This window comes from Rutilus rutilus, assembly GCF_951802725.1.
Source record: "Rutilus rutilus genome assembly, chromosome: 2".
In the NCBI taxonomy this organism is placed as follows: domain Eukaryota; kingdom Metazoa; phylum Chordata; class Actinopteri; order Cypriniformes; family Leuciscidae; genus Rutilus; species Rutilus rutilus.
In genome coordinates, this window is record NC_140210.1 from 28,038,642 (window position 1) to 28,062,902 (window position 24,261).

Here is a 24,261-nt window from a genome sequence, read left to right on the forward strand (position 1 = left end):
TAATAATATGATTTTTGTAGCTTGGGACTGCAGCTTTCTGATATTGTATATTAGCAGGGGCATGTGGTCCATATAAGCTGCGAATGCTCTGCATAAGCCATTCATGGACTGATTAGTATTAACACTATAAATTACTATAAATTCCCTTGTTTGAGGTGTATCATAAAGCTTAGATAATATAATGTTAGTAATACAGTACAGTAACTCTCAGTTATTTATTTATTTGCCAAACGACGGTTGCCATTTTCTTCAAATCTGCCACTAACTGATAGTTCCGGGTAAGCCGATTCACAGCAGCTTTGGCTGTTACGCTCTTGTTATGTTGTTATGTATCGTCATCACTGTCCCGCGTTCTCATTGGTTTGCTGGCATATGGGGGATTTAATGTGCAGGGTAAGCTGTCCGCGGATCGCTCGCCCAAGAGGAAAATCTGCTTTTGCTGCCAGATCTCAATCAACGAAAATTATATTGTGTTTGATACAAGACTAACTATACAAAATCAAGTAAAAAAAAGAAAGGTCATAACGGAAACTATTTCATAGTATTTTATTTTCTCCATAGACATTTATTTTTAACGAAAACGTATAAACTGTTATAGACAGATCTACTGTAAGCAGACCTGTAACTGTCCAAGGCTGTTAATCGTAGTCTATGCGCTTGATACCGTCATCATTTTGCATTATTTCAACTTATTTTTAAAATAGTAATTTTATTATATTATACTTATTTTTAATTGTTAATAAAAGAAAAACCCTTCTAGCATACATTTGAATTGACGCCTGCCATGGTGTTTTTTAGTTGTCATCTCTGATTTAGCCTAATGCACGATGCACCATACCGTTAAAAGGTGAAGCATGTAGTTTCTGTGACATTAGTGCCACCTAGCGGAATAACAAAAATACTGCATATTTTGCACACCACCCTTTCGTGCGTCGCGCTCGACAGCTTTTACGGGTGCTTAAGGCATCTACAGGTAAATGTAGGCTACTTTCAATAAATGCTCAAATATAGGAAACTTTTAGCTGTGTTGCCATGTGTTATGAGTAAACAATTGAGCAGCGAACACTGTCTAGAACAAACGCGCTTATTACAAACCCATCCAACATGCACCAGGTGCATTTTTGACATAGCGCGACACCCAGCATTCCCAGTTAAAAAAGTCACCGCTTGCCACTGGTATATAGAACTAGTATAAACCTAATGTAACCCCGCTCCTTTTCAGCGCTGTGCTCGTTGTCTTTTGTCTTCCGGTCTGTATTTTCACAGTGATCTTGCGTATTTATGAATGATCGGCTCGTTTTAAAATCTTCCCGGTCTACTGACATTTGTTAAGACATCTGCTTTGAACATTACAATCCTCGTGATAACTTTCGTTAACTTTACAGTAAGTAAATCCACTTCAAAAGCTAATTAATCCTGGACAGCAATACCATAGAATTATACAGAGCAACCGCAAAAACAGAAGTTCAAAGACAATGTTCTTAAAATGGCTGCGCCCTCGTTTCTCTGGCGCATAAGGTCTTATAGAAATACAGCCAGGCACAGTTATGCATTTTCTGCTGATACTTTTATTACGGTATGCTATTGAATTTCATTACAAAAACACAGGTTGAAAAGATAAACTTAAGTGTTGTCCTCTCAACAAGTTATTTAAATTTTTTTTCATATTGAGAGTGATGAGTTGTCATCATGGTACAGAGCCCCTCCCCTCGATATCACGGGATCTCGCGGGATCCTCACCCTCTCCGCCATGTTGGCAGGATTCCGGCGGCAAAACATGATTGTTTACGTGTGTTGTTAACTCGGTAGTAGAGGAGGTTCTCGCAATTCCGCACTGTTTTACCATGCCTGGAAGTCACTGCTGCGTTAAAAACTGCTCCAGTACCTCACACGATACATATGGAAAACATAGGAACGATGGAATACAGTTTTTTAGGTTACCGAAATGGACACAGCATCAGGGAGAGCAAGTCTCTGACCTGACGAGGAGACGCCGGATTGCTTGGTTGGCTGCAATAAGAAGAAAGGACCTTACTTTCGATCTCACCCCCCAGTCGATGAGAGTGTGTTCTCTGCATTTTCACTCGGGTACGTTCTCTAAAAAATGTGTAGGTTACCTAATGTTGTTGCAAACCCTGAAGTGCATCTGAAGTTGCTGCCTAGCTAACTATCTAACAAACTGTTGCCTCTTCGAAAATGCTCAACCATTAATGTTAACTAAAAAGTAGTTGAGATTCTGCTCATGACATTATGCTACCTTGTTGGTGGAATATTGTTGGTGGAATATGGTCGCTGTAGTGCGTTTGTCTCTGTCTCTTTGTTCTCTACACCAGTGGTCCCCAACCTTTTTTTGTCTTGTGTACCCCCTGAGCCCTTTTGTCATACCATGAGTAGCGTTACCCTCTCAGGCTTTATCTTTATTTTGCATGTGTTCTGCGATGGATTTGCCAGTGTAAAGCATTGATTACATAGATTTTTTCAGAATCTAATTATTCTGTTGTAGGTAAACCATTATATGAGATTATGAGATGACTAAAAAATAGTTGAGATTCTGTTCATGACATTATGCTACTTTGTTGCCACTTTAAAGCATTGATTACATAGATTTTTCATAATCTAATTATTCTGTTGTAGGTAAACCATCATATGAGATGTTGGAGAACCACCCTGACTGGACACCATCCCTGCGGTTAGGCCACAATAATGTTAAATAAACAGATGGAGCGAGATATCAGCTGCAAGTAAAGCGCAGGACGCAGCATCTGGAGCGGCCGCCACCGCCAGCCCAGGACCACCAGCAGCCGCCATCGCCAGCCCAGGACCACCAGCAGCCGCCATCGCCAGCCCAGGACCACCAGCAGCCGCCACCGCCAGCCCAGGACCACCAGCAGCCGCCACCGCCAGCCCAGGACCACCAGCAGCAGCCGCCACCACCAGCCCAGGACATGGAATGTGGACTCTGCACATCTAGACGAGATGTTATTAACAATCTTTTGGAAGAAAACAGAGAGCTGAAGCGGGAGCTTGATGAGTACCGGATGAATGAGAACTTTCTGAGTGGTGATGATAACACAGTGAAGTATTACACGGGGCTTCCAAACTTTGCATTGTTCCAGACACTTCTACTCACCCTTACTCCATATCTGCCTCAAGGTAGGATGAAGAAGCTCTCACCCTTCCAGCTTGTCCTATTGACTTTAATGCGCCTCAGACTAGACCTTCCAATACAGCACCTCAGCCATCTGTTTAGAGTACATAGGACAACAGTCGCCGATGCCTTTCACCATACCCTTGAAGTGATGTACGCACAGCTGTGTCCATTGGTGCACTGGCCAAGCAGGGAATGCTTATTGACCAGTATGCCACACCAGTTTGTGGAGTCATTTGGGAAAAAATGTGGCTGCCATTGTGGACTGCGTCGAGGTGTTCATCGAGAAACCCTCAAATGTACTGGCAAGGGCACAGACTTTCTCTCAATACAAACACGCATACACCATGAAATACCTAATTGTGATCAGCCCCAGGGTGTCATTTCCTTCATATCGAACGGGTGGGGTGGGCGCACAGGTGACAAGCATATAACTGAGCAAAGTGGTTTACTGAACAAACTGTTACCAGGTGACATTGTGCTGGCAGATAGGGGCTTTAATATAAGAGAAAGTGTGGGCATGATGTGTGCTGAAGTGAAAATACCTACATTCACAAGGGGTCGTGCACAGCTGGAGGCGAAAGATGTGGAGGAGACTAGGGCCATAGCACATCTCAGAATTCACGTTGATTGGTATTGTGCGCAACAAATTCAAATTCTTACACTCAACTGTACCTGTGCACATGCTTGTCAAATGTGAGGGTGAAAACCTAATGCCTTTAGATAAGATTGTCACTGTTTGCTGTGCCTTAACGAACATGTGCAAAAGTGTTGTTTGAGTGCCTTGTTCATTACTTTTTAATTTCTTTGAAATAAATGCTTGAAACAACTTGATATGGCTTAACAACATTTATTGAGAACTGAATATATTATTATTTTTTTTTGGGGGGGGGGGGGGGGGGGGTGGTGGTAATCTCTTGGAAAAGTTAACAGTGCAAAAGAACACAAAAACAGTGCAAAAGAACGTGTGCATTCAAAGTATAAATATTTCCATGGACAACATAAGTAATAATAATAAAATAATAATACTGTTATTAGTGCAAAAGAACAAAAAACATACAAACAAAAAAACACAAGAAGGGCAAAGCACAAGAAGGGCAAAATCATGGCGTGTCAGGGGAGGGTCTGTCCACAAGCCCCACACAACTGAAGTGATACCACTGGACTGGACAGTTCTCATTGTCACAGGCCACCATTTCACCCTCCTCTGGTCCGGCACAGAGACACCACACTTCCTTTGTTCTCTCGGCTGCTTTATTGGCAGGCTTCTTTCTCGGCCTCTTCCCACCTACTTGTTGTGGCTGTGGCTGTTGTAGTTCCCGTAGCACACTGTGACCAGATGATGGTTGAGAGGTAGGTGGGATAGTGAAATATTGCACAGCAAGTTCAGGGAGAGCCACCTTCACAAAGAAGTCCTGTGCCTTTTGTAGTCGTGCATTCCAAAAAGCACTATCTGGAGCTATGCGCAGAATCACAGTATCCTTCAAGGTCCACACTACAAAGTCGCAGTAGGAGCTCTCTGTCACAAACAGTTGGGTCTGGACTTGTGTGTAATACTGGTGATTCTTTTTAAGGTGCACCTGACCATTGACTACATGTAAGCAGAAGTTGTGGTCATCTGATGAACAAGCTTGAAGGATTGTGCAGTCCTTGTATTTTGCTGGGCATTTCACTTCCACGCAGCCTTTCCCACAACAGGTGCAGGTTACAATGGCATCTGGCGAGGCTTCTACCTGTGGGAAGGCCGGGTTGACAAAAAAAACACAGGTTTGCACTTGTCGATCGGTGTGCTGGTGTGCTGTTTGGGCAGTGTATGCCTGCCTCGCTGTCTCCTCGTGTCTGATTCCCCAAATGGTGGCAGCTGTTCCTGGCCCACGAGTTGGGTAACACACCCTCTTTACGATGGAGAGTGCTGGAGAACTGAGGTCTGTTCCATAGACGCTATGCATCGAGGAGGCCGTGACTCTCCCTGCCCGTGCAGCAAATCAAAGGGATGATGTGTGCTGTCCCCTTGTCCGTCTCTCCATCTGCACTGCCTGTTCCTCAGACACATCTGCAATGATCTTTATGGTCTGACAGTGCTGTTGCAGCACAGGTAGGTCACTCCTATTAAGGCCAGTTCCATTAACCAGAGACTGTAGGCTCCGAACAGGATCTCTAAACAGCTCACAGTAGTCAGGGAGCACACTCAAAATGGCAGATCCTGTGCCTGTCATGCTGATTTGCCGGTAGAATATTGCCAGCTTTTCTGGTGTTGGTGTTGTTTTGGCCATACGTGTTCTCTGCTCTGGACTATTGTTGGTCTCACCATCAATTTGTCTGTCCAGAGATCTGCGTTTGGCTGCTGCAGATATAAAATTGATCTGGTGACCAACCTCTGGTTGCACCTTGTTGATGCTGCTTGGGAGCTTCCAGTACGCCGGCTCATCTGTGACCGTGGCCTTCTCCTTTAGCCGGACACAGGCATCGACCATGAAGAGCAGGGCTCCAACGTGGGTGCACGACTCCGCTACGCCGGCCATACAGGTGCAGTGGGCCGAACACACTTGCCCCAATGGTGTTAAGATCACCCATGGAGTAAGAGGAGGCTCACTGAGCCGCCGTGAATGCAGGACCTGTTAAATAAATAAAGGTAAATAAATTAGGGAAACAGTAAAAAGCATTTAAGACAGAAAGTGCCCATTTTTATTTCAAGTTACAGTTTACACTTTAGATTACAATCTGTCTGCAGCCTCGTCTGAATCTCATACACCTTGCATTCACACTGTTAATGGCTTTAATCTAACCAGGACATTTACATCTTACAATCACACATTTAACTACCCTAGCCAACCCAGAACTGGCTTGTCCACTTTGCAGCCCCCAACACCCAACACAAAAACCTGGTACAGTATGTGTCATTGGGCTAAAATCAAATTACAACTAAATACCTAAACATACACCGCTTTAGCCTACATCAAAACATGTTGGAAACGTTTGTGTACATTGAACATCTCGTTACAATCTAGTGTTTACGAAACAGTCGCAGTTAATTACTTTGCATTTAGCAGACACTTCTTGACCAAAATGACAATGTAATTACAACACACTAAAACGCATGTGAAGAAACGTACCTTTGCCAGTACAACGCTGTTTTCACCACCTGGAGTCTTGTAGATGGCCATGTCCTGCACCCAGCCACAGCAGAAACCCTCGTAACTTTCCAAAGACTTGTGGCTTTTAAACTCCTGCATTGTGTTGTAACTTACACCAAAAACAAGATAATTCACGATGTCCATATATGTGCATGGAGGTAAATGGTCCAGGTCTCTGTGCCATTCCGCTGCAGGGAGCTCGTATGGGTCGATATTTTGGATGCCTGAGAGCTTCTCCAAATACCGCTGTTTTGCGCTTGGTGTGAGCTTGTTCCTGTAAGGTCCCTTTTCTTTCGCCTTATCTTTTTGCATTGCTTTAATTTCTTCCTTTTCTTTCTCATATTCGTAGATCCGTCTCTGTCCCGCCGAAATAATAAATGCGCAAAAATTAAAGAGCTCTGGAATGTTTAGTCGCACCTCTGTGAAGTTCTGAAGGCGTTGCCCCTGGCAACCGATAGCGTCTCCTACCGTCATGGCCGACCGGCTCAGACCCCGCCCAAATCAACCCAAATCGGCACGTGACTCCTCACTCTCAATATAGAATTTTTTCATAAATATATAGTTTGATGTGCTGCATGTTTCAGAGTGGAGCACAGCACTGTGTTCATTTTCTAATCACAGTTAATGTTAATTAAAAAAAAATATATATTATTAGTATTACTATTAATAGAAATAATAACAATTATATTAATCATTTGGTTATAACATATATCATGATATAAAATAACCTTGAACATTAAAGTGCTAAATTAAAGTCTTTATCAATGTTATTATTAACAAATGTTCCTGTCTGAACCCCTGGCATGGGGTCCCCTGAAATCTGTTAATTCTGACTGCCCCAAATCTGCAAAGTCTCTATTCCAGCCTTGAGGCTTTCAAGATTCTAAAAAAGACACGAAAACACCATAAACATGTAATTGTCAGTGAATAATGACCACAGTTTGGCTTCAGGAGAGCTGAAATAGATTTGAAATCATATGGACCACTTTTATGATACTATAATGGTCCTTTTGTGTCCTTTGAAGTTTAAACACATCAGTTCCAATTTATTTTGTGAAATAGAATAAGTACAACTGTTCAAATTCAAAATGTGTCATTTTGAGCTCCATAGAAGAAAGTCAGTCATAAGGGCTTAAAATGGCAAGTGGGTGAGTAAATAATGACCGAATTTTTTATTCCTTTAATTAGAATACAGTATCTCTCTGCCTTAATTCTTAGCTGTATCAGAGAATCGGTTTATTGGGAAATTGTGGTTTTTATCTGTAAAACCAATAATAGATTCTTATAGTAATGTTCAAGTTTAAATTCTCTCCTTGCACTATTGTAAGACATGTCAACAAAGCCTTATGAAACCTCACATGGAAGCAAATCCCTTTCAGCCAGACTCTGATCCCTAATCTGATGGGATAATACAACCCTGCAATTATGTGCTTTGTGTTTGTCCAATGGTAATGCAAGATGGAACATTAAGGGTTTTCTGTTTGTTTGTTTGTTTTCCCCACAGGAATTCACAGAGTCCTTTCTTGCTCTTCTTCTCATTCATTCAAGTCCACACTGGACTTTTTGCCTCTCCTCTCTTCAGGGGGAAGAGCCAGCATGGCCTCTATGGTGACGCTGTCATGGAGATTGACTGGAGTGTAGGTACTGAATGACTTTTGACTTTGCCTTGTCACAAAAACATTCTAAAGATAAATTGATAAGTTTAAAAGCAAGTTCGACAAAAGTATGTGGACACCTCCTTGACTACCATGCTTGAATTTGTGCACCCCATAGCCTATACAAGACCCTCTCAATAGTTCCATCAGACTGTTATCTTAAAAGGGATAGGTCACCTAATAATGACATTTCTGTCAGCATTTACTCACCCTCACTCCATTCCAAACCTGGCTGAACTATCCCTTTAACATCCCTAACATGCTGTAAAATGAAAGGGATAGTTCACCCAAAAATGAACTTCTCCACCCCAAATTAAAATTTCTCTCAACTTTTACATATCATTTTCCCTCATGCTGACCCAGTTATATATGGGTAATCCATCTCTGTGAGTCTATATAATGCAAATGTATGTAAGGGCGTTTTCACACCTGAAAGTCCGCACCAAGGTCCGAACCAAAGTTCATGTTTTGATACATTGTATTCGGTTAGTTTTGGTTTGGTTTCAAATTGCAATTATGCGAGCGCACTAAAGAACTTTACATGACGTATTTGCGTCCTGTCTTCATCATCTATATGGGCTGCATCTTGACATTGATTGGTTTGAAAACGGACGTGCGTCTGCGTGTTGTCAATACGGCGGGTAGCTTTGACAAGAATGAATGAACAGAATCAACAGATGCATATCGTTGTCACTACTTTTATTATTATGGCATTACTCCCTGCAGTACCAACTATACTCGAGACTAGTTCAAATTCGCCAAATTAACACGTGTCCTCGTTGTGCAAACATTTGATAGTCGCCAGCAGGACGCAGGAAAAATGTGTGTGCGTGCGTGCGTGCGTGCGTGCTGGAAGAAAGCTGTGGGCAGGACTGACAGATCTGAACATAAATATTTCACAACATGCTGACGTAATGCTTCACGGCACTGTCATGACAGCTGTGTATGACAGTTGACCGGAAATTATGGTTTATAGTTAAAAGTTTCGATTTTCTTACACATGCACCTATCATTTGGCTTAAGAAGACATTGATTCATCAAATTAAGTTGTGTTGATTCCTGTCATTTTTATTTTTGTGGTTTGAAGCACAACTTGCATAATATGCATTCATAGAGATGGATTATTTTTCTCAAAATCTTCGTTTGTGTTCTTAAGAGGAAAGAAAGTCAAGACACATGGGATGGAATGAGGGTGAGTAAATAATGAGAGAATTTTCATTTTCTGGGTGGAGTATCTCTCACAGCCCTAGACACATGTGCCTGTGTCTAGGGCTGTGTCCGAAATCACCCCCTATACCCTTAAATAGGGCACTATTTGAGGGGACAGCCATTTGTAGTGGTGTCCAAAACCATAGTGGACGTTATTGAGTGCACTCATTCAATTCCACAATGCACGGCAACAACGAGTGTACAACCGATGTACGCTCAACGGCTAGAGAATACCCATAATGCACTATGAGAGTCGCACACTGAATGAATTCCCGAGATGGAGATTGCGCCGCAGCTGAATCATCCATCCATTTTCCAAACCGCGCTGGTCCAACGTAATATACACAGGTATAAATTCCTTTTTTTTTATTTGTTACTAAATTGATTAATTAATGTTTATGTTAGTTTCCATGGCAGAGTTCAAGATAAATCTTTTCATTACTACTGGATCTGCCAGTTTGCTACGTTTCAAATTATTATTTTTAAACAGCAAGCACAAACTATGCAAAATCAGCAGCCCTCAGTGTCTGAATTCACTCACTCGTTTTCATTCACTCTTTCAAGTGGAGTAATGTAGGGAATAGTGAATGAGGGTTTAGGGGGTGATTTCAAACAGCAAATTATTTTAGTTTTTAGCTCCAACCAGCTCCAGAACACCTGACTGGAAGCTTCTAGTAATCCCAAAGACCTTAATTAGCTGGTTCAGGTGTGTTTAATTAGGTGTGCCGTCCTCGATATGTTAACCTAATATCCTGACAGCCAGCTAAACTTTTTCCCCACACCAAGACTCTGAAGATTAATTCTTAGTTCCACAGGTTTATTGGAGTTAAGGAAAATAGTGAAACTGCAACACACAAAACAAATTACACATTAATAAAGGCTAATTTGCACGATTACTGTTGCATTTTTGTTGTACTCATTTTAACACTAATAAAGAAATACATGTGAACTACATTCTGGTCATTATAGCACCTTTACTGTGCAGCTCGTAACAAATTAACACGTGAGAGCTAGCATATGCATAGCCGACGTGAGTTCAAAACCATCGGCAGATTACACTCTACAAACTTACAATTATTGACAAAAATAACGAATAATACTTCCAGAATAATCTCACAAAACAAAGTATACATACCGACGATGCTATGTCAGACATGAGAAGTAGGCAGATGCGATTGAAGCGCCATGAAAATAAACTCGAGCAAACCGCTGAAACGCTCATGAAGTGCGTGAGTATTTACTTCCCAACTACGGATCGCGTAATAGGACATTTAGCACAGCGCGATCTTAAAGTGACCATGACCTAAATACAAACATGTATGCAATGCATATTCCTGGAACACATTAGAACTCTGGAATGCTGACTAAAAGAAAAGCATGTTTATGTAATGTAATGCTTATTTAAGATTTCTTACTCATAACATAACATTAGGGTTGGAGCTAAACTGTGCAAGACAGTGCCCCTCCAGGAACTGAGTTTGACACCCCTGCTTTGGAAAATAATTTTGAAATGAAATGATCAACAAACACATATAGGTGTGGTGTTTGGAAGTCAACATACATTTGGCCTTACAATGCAAGTCTTGGTAATAAGCTATTATCTCGAACTGAACTACACCTTTATGCTTTTTCTTGCCTTTAATTAATCAGATTTATCAGATTTGCTAAATTTATCTTCTGAGGTAGCTGAGCCGAGAAAGAATTTATCACAAACCAATGAGAGTGTCCCTTAAAAGGACACAATGAATGGGTTCTAAAAATGTCTATGGAGTTTTTGTGTGTGAGTATAGTTACCATATAAATTTAGTAAGGCCATTGTTTATAGCACAGAATGGTTACTCTCATCACTGTTGTGCAAGAGCGATCATTTTAAAGCGAAGGACAGTTATCTTAGTCATACTTGAGTATTCGGGAGAATAAGCAGAATTAATTAATTGATACCAGCTGTCACGGTCACTACATTTCCCATCATCCTCCCTGGCCCTCACTTGCATGCTCTTCCTCTGTTCATTGGTCAGGTTCTAGTCTGAGTTAACAAGATTTTTTTGGGAATTTATGTCTAGACACAATTTTTTTTTTTTGTCTAGTATTATTGAAGTATTAAAGCATGAGCTTTAATGTCTAATGGTTTTTAAGATCATAACCTACATTTAGTCAGTTGTATCAAAACATTTGACTGGTAGAATAAAAAAAGCCTGAAGGCAACAAAATAAGTGTTAAAGGGTTAGTTCACCCAAAAATGACAATTATGTCATTAATGACTCACCCTCATGAGGACATGGACAGTATACCGTGTATACCATGTATACCATGTTTCTGGACATGGACAGTATACCGCACATACATTTTCAATGGAGGGACAGAAAGCTCTCGGACTAAATCTAAAATATCTTAAACTGTGCTCCGAAGATGAACGGAGGTCTTACGGGCTTGGAACGACATGAGGGTCATTAATGTCATAATCTTCATTTTTGGGTGAACTAACCCTTTAATGTTTTGTTTAAATTTCTGTGTTAATGAAGTTGTGTATCAGAACTTTTGTCTATTTTGCAGTGTAATGGTGGCTATAGAGGGTTAAAGGGATAGATCACCCAAATGTGACAATTCTGTCATAATTTACTCACCCTTACCCTTTTCCAAACCTGAATGAATTTCTAAGATATTTAGAAAAAATTCTCACTTTTCAGTTTTTCATTCACATAATGGAAGTCAATGGAAACCAAAAATGTTTGCTTACCAACGTTCTACAAAATAAATTTTATAAAGAATAAATGAGATAATTTAAATTTTGGGGTGAACTATCCCTTTAAATACCTCAGATGCATGAAAAAATGCCAAGTACAATTCAAAATGCAAATGCATGGAAAAAAGACGGTATGCGGATTTTACAAGGACGCCAGTTATCAATGAAGGATATTTGGAATGCATTCTTACATTTGTATTATAGTAGTAGTAGTATATACATCGACAAAACAAAGTTCGAATAGAGTCTGTAGTGCATGTTAAGTGGTTTGAACTGAACTGGTAGAAAAAACTTTCATCATCCACTAGATCTGCTAATACTGTCACAACCTTCAAGACACAACTGAAGATACTCCTCTTCGGCATCACTTAAACTTAAATCACATAAAGTGTAATCAGAGCATTTACTATAAACCCAAAAACTGCAATTGTAAATTGGTTAAATAAAAGTGTGTGCTACATGTAAATGATTTAAAGTTTATACTTAAGTGTTATGGGTTTGAACAAACCCCAAGTGACAGTGTTTGAGAAATCAATTCAGTACTGCATTGCACTGGAAGATTTAGCTTTTTAAGTAGTTAAGATAAGTAGATAAGCTAAATGTTGCCCCAGGTTGATTGTAGTATTTTAATATTGATCTTATTGTCGGTCTGACTTCTCACTACGCTGTTGCTATTCTTAGGTCAAATCATGCAGACTCTGGAGCGCTTAAACTTGAAGCAAAACACTCTGGTTTACATGACTTCAGATCAGGGGCCTCACCTGGAAGAAATTTCCATTCACGGAGAGATGCACGGGGGTTATAGCAGCATATACAAAGGTATTCTGTCTGAGGGTTTGCCCATAGAATAGTCCTGAGGGCCAGTTTATCAACCCTTGTGAACAAAGTATCACATTTCAGCATTGTTTTCAGTTTAAAAGTTGAACAGTCACTGCGATTTCACTCCCTCTGTTTCTCCATACCCTCACTGGAGCAGCTGGCAAGTCTACCAATTGGGAAGGTGGGATTCGGATACCGGGGATTCTTCGTTGGCCAGGTGTCTTGCCTGCTGGGAAGGTCATTGATGAGCCCACTAGCAACATGGATATTTTCCCCACGGTGCTGAATTTAGCTGGTGCTTCCATACCTAGTGACAGGTCTGTAGCCTAGCAACAAGATCTGTCAGTCAAGAATTTGGTTACTGAGACAACAGATACAAGATACAGATATAATAGATGCTAATAATCAGGAGATACATTGAAATATTTGGATATACAGAAATCAATTGATTAGATTGTATTTTCAGTTACTTAATAAGATGAACATATGCCCAAATTAGCTAATTAGTATAGAATAATGATGTTTTGTGTTTTGGCCACCCAAACTGCTAAAAAGACTCACTAAATAGGCTAGTAGTTGCAATGCATTACAACTTGTTTCCATTTCAGAGTCATTGATGGCCATGATCTCATGCCTCTGCTGCAAGGGCAAGTGGAGGATTCTGAACATGAATTTATGTTTCATTACTGCAATGCCGAACTGAATGCTGTCCGATGGCATCATCCTAACAGTGAGTCCTAATTTCAATGCACCTATCTTTCTACACTCTCATGAAGCAACTAATAACTATTTTGATCATCTAAATAATTACTTTTATTCTGTTAGTTGTAAAGTAGACCTTTTGCTGAGTTGCTCTTCAAGTGATTCAAGATAGATAGATAGATAGATAGATAGATGAAAACTGATGTCCCTGACAAAGATGTCCCTACGGACACACTGAAGCTTCAGTTGCTATTTGCTAATTGCCAGACTTTTTACATGGAATGCAAGAATGCAAAAAAAAAAAAAAATCTACATAAATGTAGATTTCAAACACTATTAAAGTCAAGGAAACAGTCTATAATAAAATAAGAACAAATAATCAAACTATAAGCAATAGCACAAATAAAGAAATAAAACAAAGATGCAAATTAAATAAACAGTGCTTTTCAGGTTTCACAGGTAGATCTAACAGATACAGATTAGATTAGGTACAGATATTGGATAAAGTAGCCTAATCAAATTTAAAATAACACTGCATAGACATCAGTGTATAAATTAAATATAGATGAATCCTTATTAAAGGGTTAGTTCACCCAAAAATGAAAATGATGTCATTAATGACTCTCATGTCGTTCCAAGCCCGTAAGACCTCCGTTCATCTTCGGAACACAGTTTAAGATATTTTAGATTTAGTCCGAGAGCTTTCTGTCCCTCCATTGACAATGTATGTATGTACGGTATACTGTCCATGTCCAGAAAGGTAATAAAGACATCATCAAAGTAGTCCATGAGACATCAGTGGGTTAGTTAGAATTTTTTGAAGCATCGAAAATACATTTTGGTCCAAAAATAACAAAAACTACGACTTTATTCAGCATTGTATTCTCTTTCGGGTCTGTTGTCAATCCGCGTTCACGACTCCGCAGTGACGCTTGCTGACGTAAGACGCTGCGGACATGCACACTTACGCACCATTTTAAAAAATATAGCAATACCAAAATACAAACAATGTAGAATAGCTTGAATACAGCGTGCGTCTCCCTCAGACTGTAAACAAAGCTCGGGCGCACCAGATAACACGTCAGCAGCGTCTTACGTCAGCAGCGTCACTGCGGAGTCGTATTACACCGTGTCATTATTTATTTAACAAAAACTAGGCCAAAAATGGAAAAGCTACTAACTTCACCCTTATTGCTTCATAGGAATTAAGAGGGTTAGTAGAAATCAGACGCTGCTAATGAAATGTCTTTGATTAATTGATCATCAGCAAGTGTGATCCTCTCTATAAAAGCAGCAGTTTTGGCAGTTTGCTGGTCTGGAGCATTCAGGTGTGTGTTAACACAATGCCAAGGAGGACACCAGCAATGATCTTGGAGAAGCAATTGTTGCTGCCGTCAATCTGAGAAGGGTTATACTGCCCTTTACAAACAATTTGAAGTCCATTATTCTACAGTAAGGAAGATTATTCACACATGGAAAACATTCAAGACAGCTGCCAATATTCCCAGGAGTGGACATACCAGCAAATTTCAGACTGTGCAATGCTCAGAGAAATCGCGAAACACCCAAGAACTACACCTCAGACTCTACAGGTCTCAGTTATGGCAGTACAATTAGAAGACTGAACGGGTATGGCTTGTTTGGAACGGTTGCCAGGAGAAAGCTTCTTCTCTCTAAAAAGAACATGGCATCACGGCTTAGGTTTGCAAAGTTGCATCTGAACAAACCACAAGACTTCTGGAACAATGTCCTTTGAACATGAGACCAAAGTGGAGATGTTTGGCCATAATGCACAGCACCAAGTTAGGCGAAAACTAAACACAGCATATCAGCACAAACACCTCATACCAACTGTCCATCACGCTGGTGAATGATTTTTGGCTTGTTTTGCAGCCACAGGACCTGGGCACCTTGCAGTCATTGGTATACAGAGGAGTTCATGGTCCACTCAAAGTATTCTAGAGTCAAATGTGAGACCATCTGTCCGACAGCTAAAGCTAGGCTGATATTGGGTCATGCAACAGCACAATGATCCCAAGCACACCAGCAAATATACAACAGAATGGCTGAAAAAGAAAAGAATCAAGTTGTTGCAATGACCCAGTGAAATTCCAGACCTCAACCTGACTGAAATGTTGATGCGGGACCTTAAGAGAGCTGTGTAAATTTTTTTTTAAAAAAAGCCCACAAACCTCAATGACCTGAGGCTAAATTGCAAATCGTGGCTTAATGGTTAAAGAGTCAGACTGGTATCCCTAAGGTTGTGGGTTCGATTCTCAATACCGGCAGGGAGTGACTGAGGTGCCCTTGAGCAAGGCACCTGACTCCCAATCGCTCCCTGGGCACCACAGCATCACCACAGGCTGCCCACCTGGTCTGTGTCCACAGTTTGCAGTGTGTGTTCACTGCTCACTACTCCTTATGTGTGTGCACTAACTTTTATGGGTTACATGCAGAGAACAAATTCTGAGTATGGGTTACCATACTTGGCCTTCACATGTCACTTTTTTTTTTAAAGAAGAGCAGGCCAAAATTCCTCAAGAATGATGCGAGAGAGTGATACTGTCATACAGAAAAAGATTCCTTCAACTTACTGCTGCTAAAAGTGACTCTACAAGCAATTAAATCATAGGATGTATTTTATTTGTCACCCATAGATTTTCCATTTTGGCTTTATTTTTGTTCAATAAATAATGACACAGTGTAATATGTCAGTTGTTGTTGTTCATCTGAGGTTGTATTTAGCTAATTTTAAGACCCGCTAACGACCAGATGATTTTTAGCATGTTCTGATACGTAAAACCATTAAATTCTAAAGGGTGTTTTTTCTTTTTCACATGACTTTTCTATGATCATAATCTGTGTAAAAATACTATTTTACTGTATATTGAGAAATGGATTGATAAAGGAGATGATGATTCTTTGCATTTGAAAACAAGATTTCCTGTGTTTCCAGGTAGTGCAATCTGGAAGGCCTTTTTCTTTACACCTGACTTCTACCCACAGAACAGCTCTGCGTGCTTCCACACTCATATCTGCTTCTGCATCAAGCCATTTATCACGTTCCATGACCCTCCACTGCTTTATGACCTGTCAAGAGACCCGTCAGAAAGCACCCCCCTGAGTCCAGACACTGAGCCCCAGTTCTACTCAGTTCTAAAGGTCATAAGGGCAGCAGTAAGCCGTCATACACAGAGTCTAAAGCCCGTCCCATTACAGCTTTCCCCTCTGCAAATAGTATGGAAGCCCTGGCTCCAGCCCTGCTGCTCTTCTCTCAGTCAGCTTTGCAGATGTGAACGAGATCATCAGATAGAGAAGCTACGACATTAGCTTTAAGAAAAATAGTCCGATACACAAAATCATGTGGCTTTAATGCACAACGAGAGGGCATGTAATACTTAAAGCGATAGTTCACTCAAAAAGGAAAAATTGCCATAATTTACTCACTTTTTTATTTACAATTTACTCTAGAAATTGAAGTTGTACTACTAGTTAAAAGCAACACTGACACTGTTTTTTTAATACTGTAAAGCTGCTTGCTTTAAAGCAATCTATTGTATGAACTACACATAAATGTAACATGAAGTGACTTGATTGGAGTGCCGAATTGTAGACCTGGTGCAAACATAACCACTCCGCTATGAACTCTTCCTTAAGTGCTGTTTTCTCACCGCTGTCATTTTTGTTGTGTGTTTATTTTGCTATCGAGAGGTAAGCGCACAGCACATTTTAACATATCTAAACGCTGCTTTCTTTTTAACCCCTAAGCGAAAAACGAAAAAGAAGGGAAAACAATACTGCACACATTTTTTGCGTATAACAAGATCTAAGGTCATTTGTGGCTGGAGTGTTTGTAACTGCAGCCAGATTCTCTGTTCTGAGTTCTGTATTCCTCCTAGTTTGGAGATGCATCATCCTGATTCAACAGCGGAAGTTCAGGGATTTTGTGAAGCTGTAATTACTACCTTTATGCTCGTAAGCTTTGATCTCGCCTGCAACCGGTAACAACTCAATACCCATAATGCCTCTTACAGGCTTTGGTGTTCTGAGGGTTTTTGTAGTATTTTTGGTATCCAATATGTTTTGCTTATTTTTGTGACTAATCAGGCTGCGCTGGATGGTTTGCCAGCCTCAAGAGGCTCTCCACGCTCTCAACATCATGTTCATTACACTAATCTCATCACATTTAAAAATGGTCTGTATCAGGAAATAAAAAGATGTTTTGCCTAATTTTTTAAGAGCCAGATGTGATATTTATTGAAATTATGCTGTACTTCATGGCTTGATGTATTTATCACTGTTTCTGCAATATGTAACACATTTGCTAATCAGATATTGATAGTCATTTAAATGAGGTAAATTTCATATTTGAGAGTGTCAGCTCTATGAGCTTTTGATCATTAACTAATGTTTACCATTTGATACAGTATCATGCCTAATTTCCTCAAGATTCCATGATTATCCACAGTCCTGAATAAATAGTGCAAGTTCTTAAAATAATTTCAAGTGGGTGTTACTTGACATGATCAAATAACTCTTACTAGCATCTTTCTGAATACAATTGAAAACATTTTTGACCACTTCTTACAGCATATCTACTAAACTGAATCACTTTTATGTGAACAGATACTGACTTAGACTGACTTTAAAGATAAAGCTAAAAGAGCAGATGGCGGTACCCAGGGGAGCCTTAAAAGCAATTGAAGCATGGGTCTCCTCAAACCGAAAAAGATCTAGGCCTATGTCAAAATAGACAAGTTCAATCATTCTGATTTTCCGGGTGCTTTTGCAAAGGGGAGAGATCAATCAATTGCATTATGGAAGGCCTGCTTGGCTTAAATGATCAAAGGCACAAGCAGAGAACATATGCTGTGCTTAAGGATAGGTTTCTAAAACCTATATAAACTTTATTTGTAATAACTTTTTGGAAATTGAAACATAAATATCTTTAAAGCTGCACTCATATAGGGATGCACTGAGACCACTTTTTCCAGAATGAGTCCGATACCAATACTTTTATTTTTGGTACTTGCCGATACAGAGTACCAATACCTGTTTATTGACTGCATTTGTCATTTTTAAATTATTAATTATTAATCTTATTAGTTGGCTTAATCTATCCTTCAGTTATTTTCATGCTTACTTAATCCTCCTCAAATGTATTGTATGAGCTTCTGTTACTTTAACTGTTCATTCTTTTGCTCTATCATATTTTATCTTTCATTTGCACAGCACACATTTAGAGATGTTCAAATATTTAGATAACAGTGAAATATCACAATATCAATTTTGATGCTAACTACTAGCCTAATTAATGTAAATGTACTATTGTGCCAACTAAATGTAATGTTTTTAAATATATATATATATAAAAAAAGTTATAGTTTAAATTTATATGAAATGCAATTATTGAACTTCAGTGGCCTCTCATTCCTTACTGTTGTGTTTCAGCTAAAGACTGCAATGTTTATGACTCACACAGCCATATTCACTGTTCATCTGAGCACTGAAGCAGATATAATCAGCTCTGTCCTCTATTTTGACATTAACTGCTGTTAATTTTAGTCAGGTTTTGGCGGGGCTCCTATGTTTTTATGTGTTTGTCCTGTTACCACTTTCAGCCTCTGGCAATTTAGCCCAAAATTATCATTAACGTGACGCTTCCTGACAAGGCAAATTATCCCATGTGGACTATAAAGAGTCGCCTTATTCACTGCACCTGACACCGCAGAACCCTACCGCTGATTCTAGGTATGTTGTTGTGACGTGGGACCACTGATATACAGACATTAGACGAATATGGATGAGGAAAAACAGGTAAAACTATGGTTACAGCAAGGTGACAGATGTAATACCAGACTAGGTTTGACATTCACAGTAGTGCAGAAGAAAATGTACATCTTGAAACAGCCACATTTGAAACCTCGGTGTGGCTTGTATACTTTATATAGTGGATTACACTTTAAGTGTTATTTATAAAGTATTCTGTTCAGTGCAAAAACAATTTACACTATTATATAGTGTATGTATAGTGTATACAAGATCAGACATAAAATCAAGAGTCTTCAGACAGATGTATAAATCCTAACAAATGGGCAAAGTGGCTCCTTTAAAACATATGCCAGATGTGTAAAGGTCAAATTATCACATTCATGAGTTGCACAGAAAAGAAAAGTCAATAAAAAAGCATAAAATCATCACATTTGCCAAGACATGAACAAATATGACAGGTACTGTAGATTTGATCAAGATTGCAGAAAACTACTTGGTGACAATTGTGTAGCATCCATGAATCTAATTCCTATTTGTCCCATCAGCGAGCAGGTGTGCTGTGTGGTCTCTTCAATGCAATCAAGGTGTTCTTGTATGTGGGTCCCTGCCAAAGACAAAAATAACACTCAAAGTCAGCTCTCCAATTGGCTGTCTTTATAATAGTTTTCCACAATACAATCAACCCAAATGGCAATATTTTGAGCCAGACAATAGGTAGTGTGACAAAAATGTCCAAATTGACCTTTTTAAAGACGACAAGGTGTTGTTCAGCATGATATGAGGACATCTTTCAAGGTCTCTTGTAGCCTTGTGGTGATGGTGGAATCAAATCAAGGAGGAGAGGAATTGATGCAAGATCGCTGCCCCATTCTAAATAACAGATGTGACAACTTCAGCAAAAAATGCATTAATGCGTATAGATAAACTTATTCTGAACTATAGTCTAACCTGAATCGTCAGTTTCATCATCTTTCACAGCAGATTCTGCAGAGTCAATCAGGTCCTTGACGGTCTTGGGAGAAGCCTTTCCTGGAACTTAGCTGAGGTCTTCTAACCAAAAATCAAAACAAATAAAACAAAAACATCATCAAACAGTTACATAGCATAATGACAACCATATCTCTCAGGAACCATTCTGTTCAGATGATTGTGTAGTCACAGAGTGGTGCCGTTCACACCTGGCATTAACATTCATCTTGTGTGTCAAAAAACAAGTGAACAACTCGAAGTACAGGTGTAAACGCTGACGCATTGAGATTCTACTGTTCTGATGAGGTCTAGGCCACATTCTTTTATTAAAGGGTTAGTTCACCCAAAAAATTTAATTCTGTAATTAACTCACCCTCATGTTGTTCCAAACCGGCAAGAATTTCTTTCGTCTTTGAAACACAAATGAAGATCTTTTTGATGAAATCTGAGAGCTTTCTGTCCCTCCACTGACAGCTACGCAACTACCACTCTGACGCTTCAAAAAGTTCATAAAGACATCTTAAAACTAATCCATATGAACCAAGCAGTTTAGTCCAAATTTTCTTTTTCTTCTGTTTATGTTTGTTGATTAATGTTTATATGTGAATAAAAGTCTAAATTCAATCTCAATCCATAGACTCTTCAGAAAATTTGGACTAAACCGCTCAATTCATATGGGTTAGTTTATGATCTCTTTATTAACTTTCAAAATGGAAGAGTCAAAATGGTTGTCGTGTGGACTGTCAATGGAAGGACAGAAATCGCTCAGATTTAAAATATATTAATTTGAGTTTCGAAGATGAACGAAAGTCTTTTCGGGTTTGGAATGACACGAGGGTGAGAAATGACAACAATTTTAAACTTTTGGGTTAACTAACCCTTTAACTGTTTTAAGTTTAATATCTTGAATTAACACAATGACATAGTGATTGATGTCTCATCATGAATTATGACAATCAAGACACATCAATCGCCCAAGACACATGTAAATTCCAGGTCTGAACAAAGGCATTGTGTGGTTGCCCAGTTAGGTTTAAATTTTCATGTTCATTTGTCATGTATTAAAAGTTGTGCTGCACATAGAATAACATATAATGACACTCACAATTCTGGATTCATCTTCTGCATTCTGTTGCTTTCTTCTTCATTTCTGTTGCTTGCTTTCTGTTGCAATCTCATGAGAGGAGCTTCCTTCACTTATGAAGGATATTGCCAGCAGCCATATCACCCTGTAGCCCAAGACTGGTTGCCCGCTGAAGCTAAGCGGTGCTGAGCCTGGTTAGTACCTGAATGGGAGACCTCCTGAGAAAACCAGGTTGCTGCTGGAAGAGGTGTTAGTGAGGCCAGTAGGGGGTGCTCACCCTGTGGTCTGTGTGGGTCCTAATGCCCCAGTATAGTGATGGGGACACTATACTGTCAAAGAGCACCGTCCTTCGGATGAGACGTTAAACTGAGGTCCTGACTCTCTGTGGTCATTAAAAATCCCAGGATGTCCTTCGAAAAAGAGTAGGGGTGTAACCCTGGCATTCTGGCCAAATTTGCCCATTGGCCTCTGTCCATCATGGCCTCCTAATCATCCCCATACATACTGATTGGCTTCATCACTGTCTCCTCTCCGCCAATAAGCTGGTGTGTGGTGGGCGTTCTGGCGCAATATGGCTGCCGTCGCATCATCCAGGTGGATGCTGCACATTGGTGGTGGTTGAGGAGATTCCCCCTTCCGTGTAAAGCGCTTTGAGTACCTAGAAAAGCGCTATATAAATGTAACGAATTAACGAATTAATTCACTTGACACTGCAGGGGTCTGGGCCAATTCTATTGAAAAGGGATTTGAAAAAAAAATAGTCAGTTGAGGCTAATATTTCCAAAATTCAGTAATACAATACAATTTAAATTAGGGCTGTAAATATGGTAAAAATAATTGTGATTACCCTTAATTTAGATTATGCTGAGAGCGGTCTATAAAGCATGGGTGTCAAATTGTCAAATTATTTATATTCACATATTTAATTTTAGGATTAATTAAATCACTGTTACAAGTTAATAGCCACAAAACCTTGTGCAATGTTCACATGGAGGCCTGAAACAGTTTAAATATGCATTTCATCTGATTATTAAATACATTTATTACATGGCTTGGTTGAATTCTAATGTAGAATGCAGTCTGTTATTTCTTGATAACAGACCGCTGCTAAGTATAACACACCGTTGCCATGAAAAACAGAGCGTTGCTATGGACGCAGGATTCTAACCGTAGAGACGGAACAGACTATTTTCTTTAGCGGAAGCAATACAGTCGTTTTTAAATCAATAAACTCCTTTTTAAATCAATATTTTGTGTCAAATTATTGATTTATTTGGTAGGTAGCCATGTAATAAGCGGGATAATGTAGAGCGAGGCGGTTGTTATGTCGAATACAACCCCGACAGGCTGATCAGGACCCCTTCGCGTCGGGGTACTGATCAGCCTGTCGGTGTTGTATTCGCTATAACAACCGCCTCGCTCTACATTATCCCTTACTTATATCATTTAAATTAGTAAAGTGAGTAATAAGGCATGATCTTAAATTGAACAATTATGAACTGTCATAAAAAAAACTTGATGGTAGTAAGTTTGTGTCTTGATGCAGAAACGACGACATGATATTCAGTGCTAAGAACAAGCAACATATGCAGATTATGTAATTCACACTTAAACAGGGCGAATAAAAAGTTTTTAAACGCTTCCCCAGCTCAGTCTACAAAAAGACTGCATTTGTTGTTTGCACTGCACACTACAAGATACTTAAAGGGGCTATGTGTAGTTTTTCTACTAAAACTGTTGGTCATAAAAATTCATAAAAATATTACTGTTGGGGGGGTTGGTGTAGTCCTACTATGATATTAGACATAAAATGAATTTTCAAACCTGAACCAAACATATTTTTATTCAAAGATCAACAGTCTGTCATTCATCTTTAGTCTGCCACAAAAAAAAAACAACAACATTAAAATCATGAACTCAAATTTCATTGTGACCAAAAAAAAAAAAAAAGACTGTTGTAACAGTGCATAAATCAGACATTTCAGGCTATATAGCCTAACACTAATAAGCCTTATGCCAAAATTATTATTATGACGAAATTGTCGGTCATTAAATAAGAAAACTAAATAATTGTGTAGATGATTTGCTTTGTGTAACCCAACATCAGACATTAGGCCGAAGCATTTTTTTGCACACAGTGCCGCGACCAATCAATCACTTTACGACTGGCTGCCTGCACATTCACTGTACTCGCGGCTGCGGCAACTCGCGCTCGCTTATCAATGCATTTAAATTCGCGCCTACGGTATCTTTGTAGAACTTAAAAAAAAAAAAAAAAAAAGATGCTGCAGCCAATGAGCAGCCGGCGGGGGCTGGCTGCAGGACGACTCAACCTCCACGGACAGTTTTTAATGTTTTATCAGACAATAACTACAAGAATTTGCTTTCGTATAATTTTCGGGACAATTAGGGCCGGATTCGGGATTCGGGACAACAGCTTCGATTTCGGGACTGTCCCGAATTTTTCGGGACGTCTGGTCACCCTAGTGCCAGGCTCGTCGTAAAACCAGGCCTCAGCAGGACTGGAGGCGGGAATGCTTACTTTCATGAAGGCTGTCAACAAACCAAAATTAAAGAAGCTAAAAATATATATAACATGTGTAAGCACATTCCAACAAATTTATTTTAAACGTAAAATCGCCTTCATCCAGGAAATCCAATCGACATGAGAAACTTTCACATTCTTTTGTACATCTCTGCATCTCGTGAACTTGACAAGCTTCCTTATATTAATCCTGACAAAAACGCAGAGTCAATCATTTCTAAATGTGTTCACCACCATATTTTACTAAAAATGTTAACAAATATATTTATTTAAAGAAATTCAAACTACCGTCTCGATCGCATGAAGATAAAATGGCATCGTCAGCAGTCATCGAGGGGCGGAGTCAATATAATTCGGCGTGTTTTTTTTTTTTTTTTTTTTTTTTGCACTTTCAGTATAAAAATAAAATTACACTAAGTAGCAGCACCCTGTAACTACACTGAAGATGAGTACTTTTTAACATTGTAGATTGGTCCATTGT

General features: G+C 39.5%; 1 protein-coding gene across 1 annotated transcript in view; it reads left to right on the plus strand.

Moving 5' to 3' along the window:
• The window catches only part of sts (steroid sulfatase (microsomal), isozyme S), a 32,653-nt gene extending 14,750 nt beyond the window's left edge, over positions 1-17,903 (plus strand). Inside the window, exons 6-10 of the mRNA XM_084402838.1 lie at positions 7,787-7,923; positions 12,571-12,708; positions 12,866-13,025; positions 13,317-13,438; positions 16,367-17,903. Of these exons, the coding sequence (XP_084258964.1) occupies positions 7,787-7,923; positions 12,571-12,708; positions 12,866-13,025; positions 13,317-13,438; positions 16,367-16,740 (931 nt within the window). The 3' untranslated portion in view covers positions 16,741-17,903. The remainder of the gene's footprint in view (positions 1-7,786; positions 7,924-12,570; positions 12,709-12,865; positions 13,026-13,316; positions 13,439-16,366) is intronic.
• Positions 17,904-24,261: the final 6,358 nt, after the last annotated feature.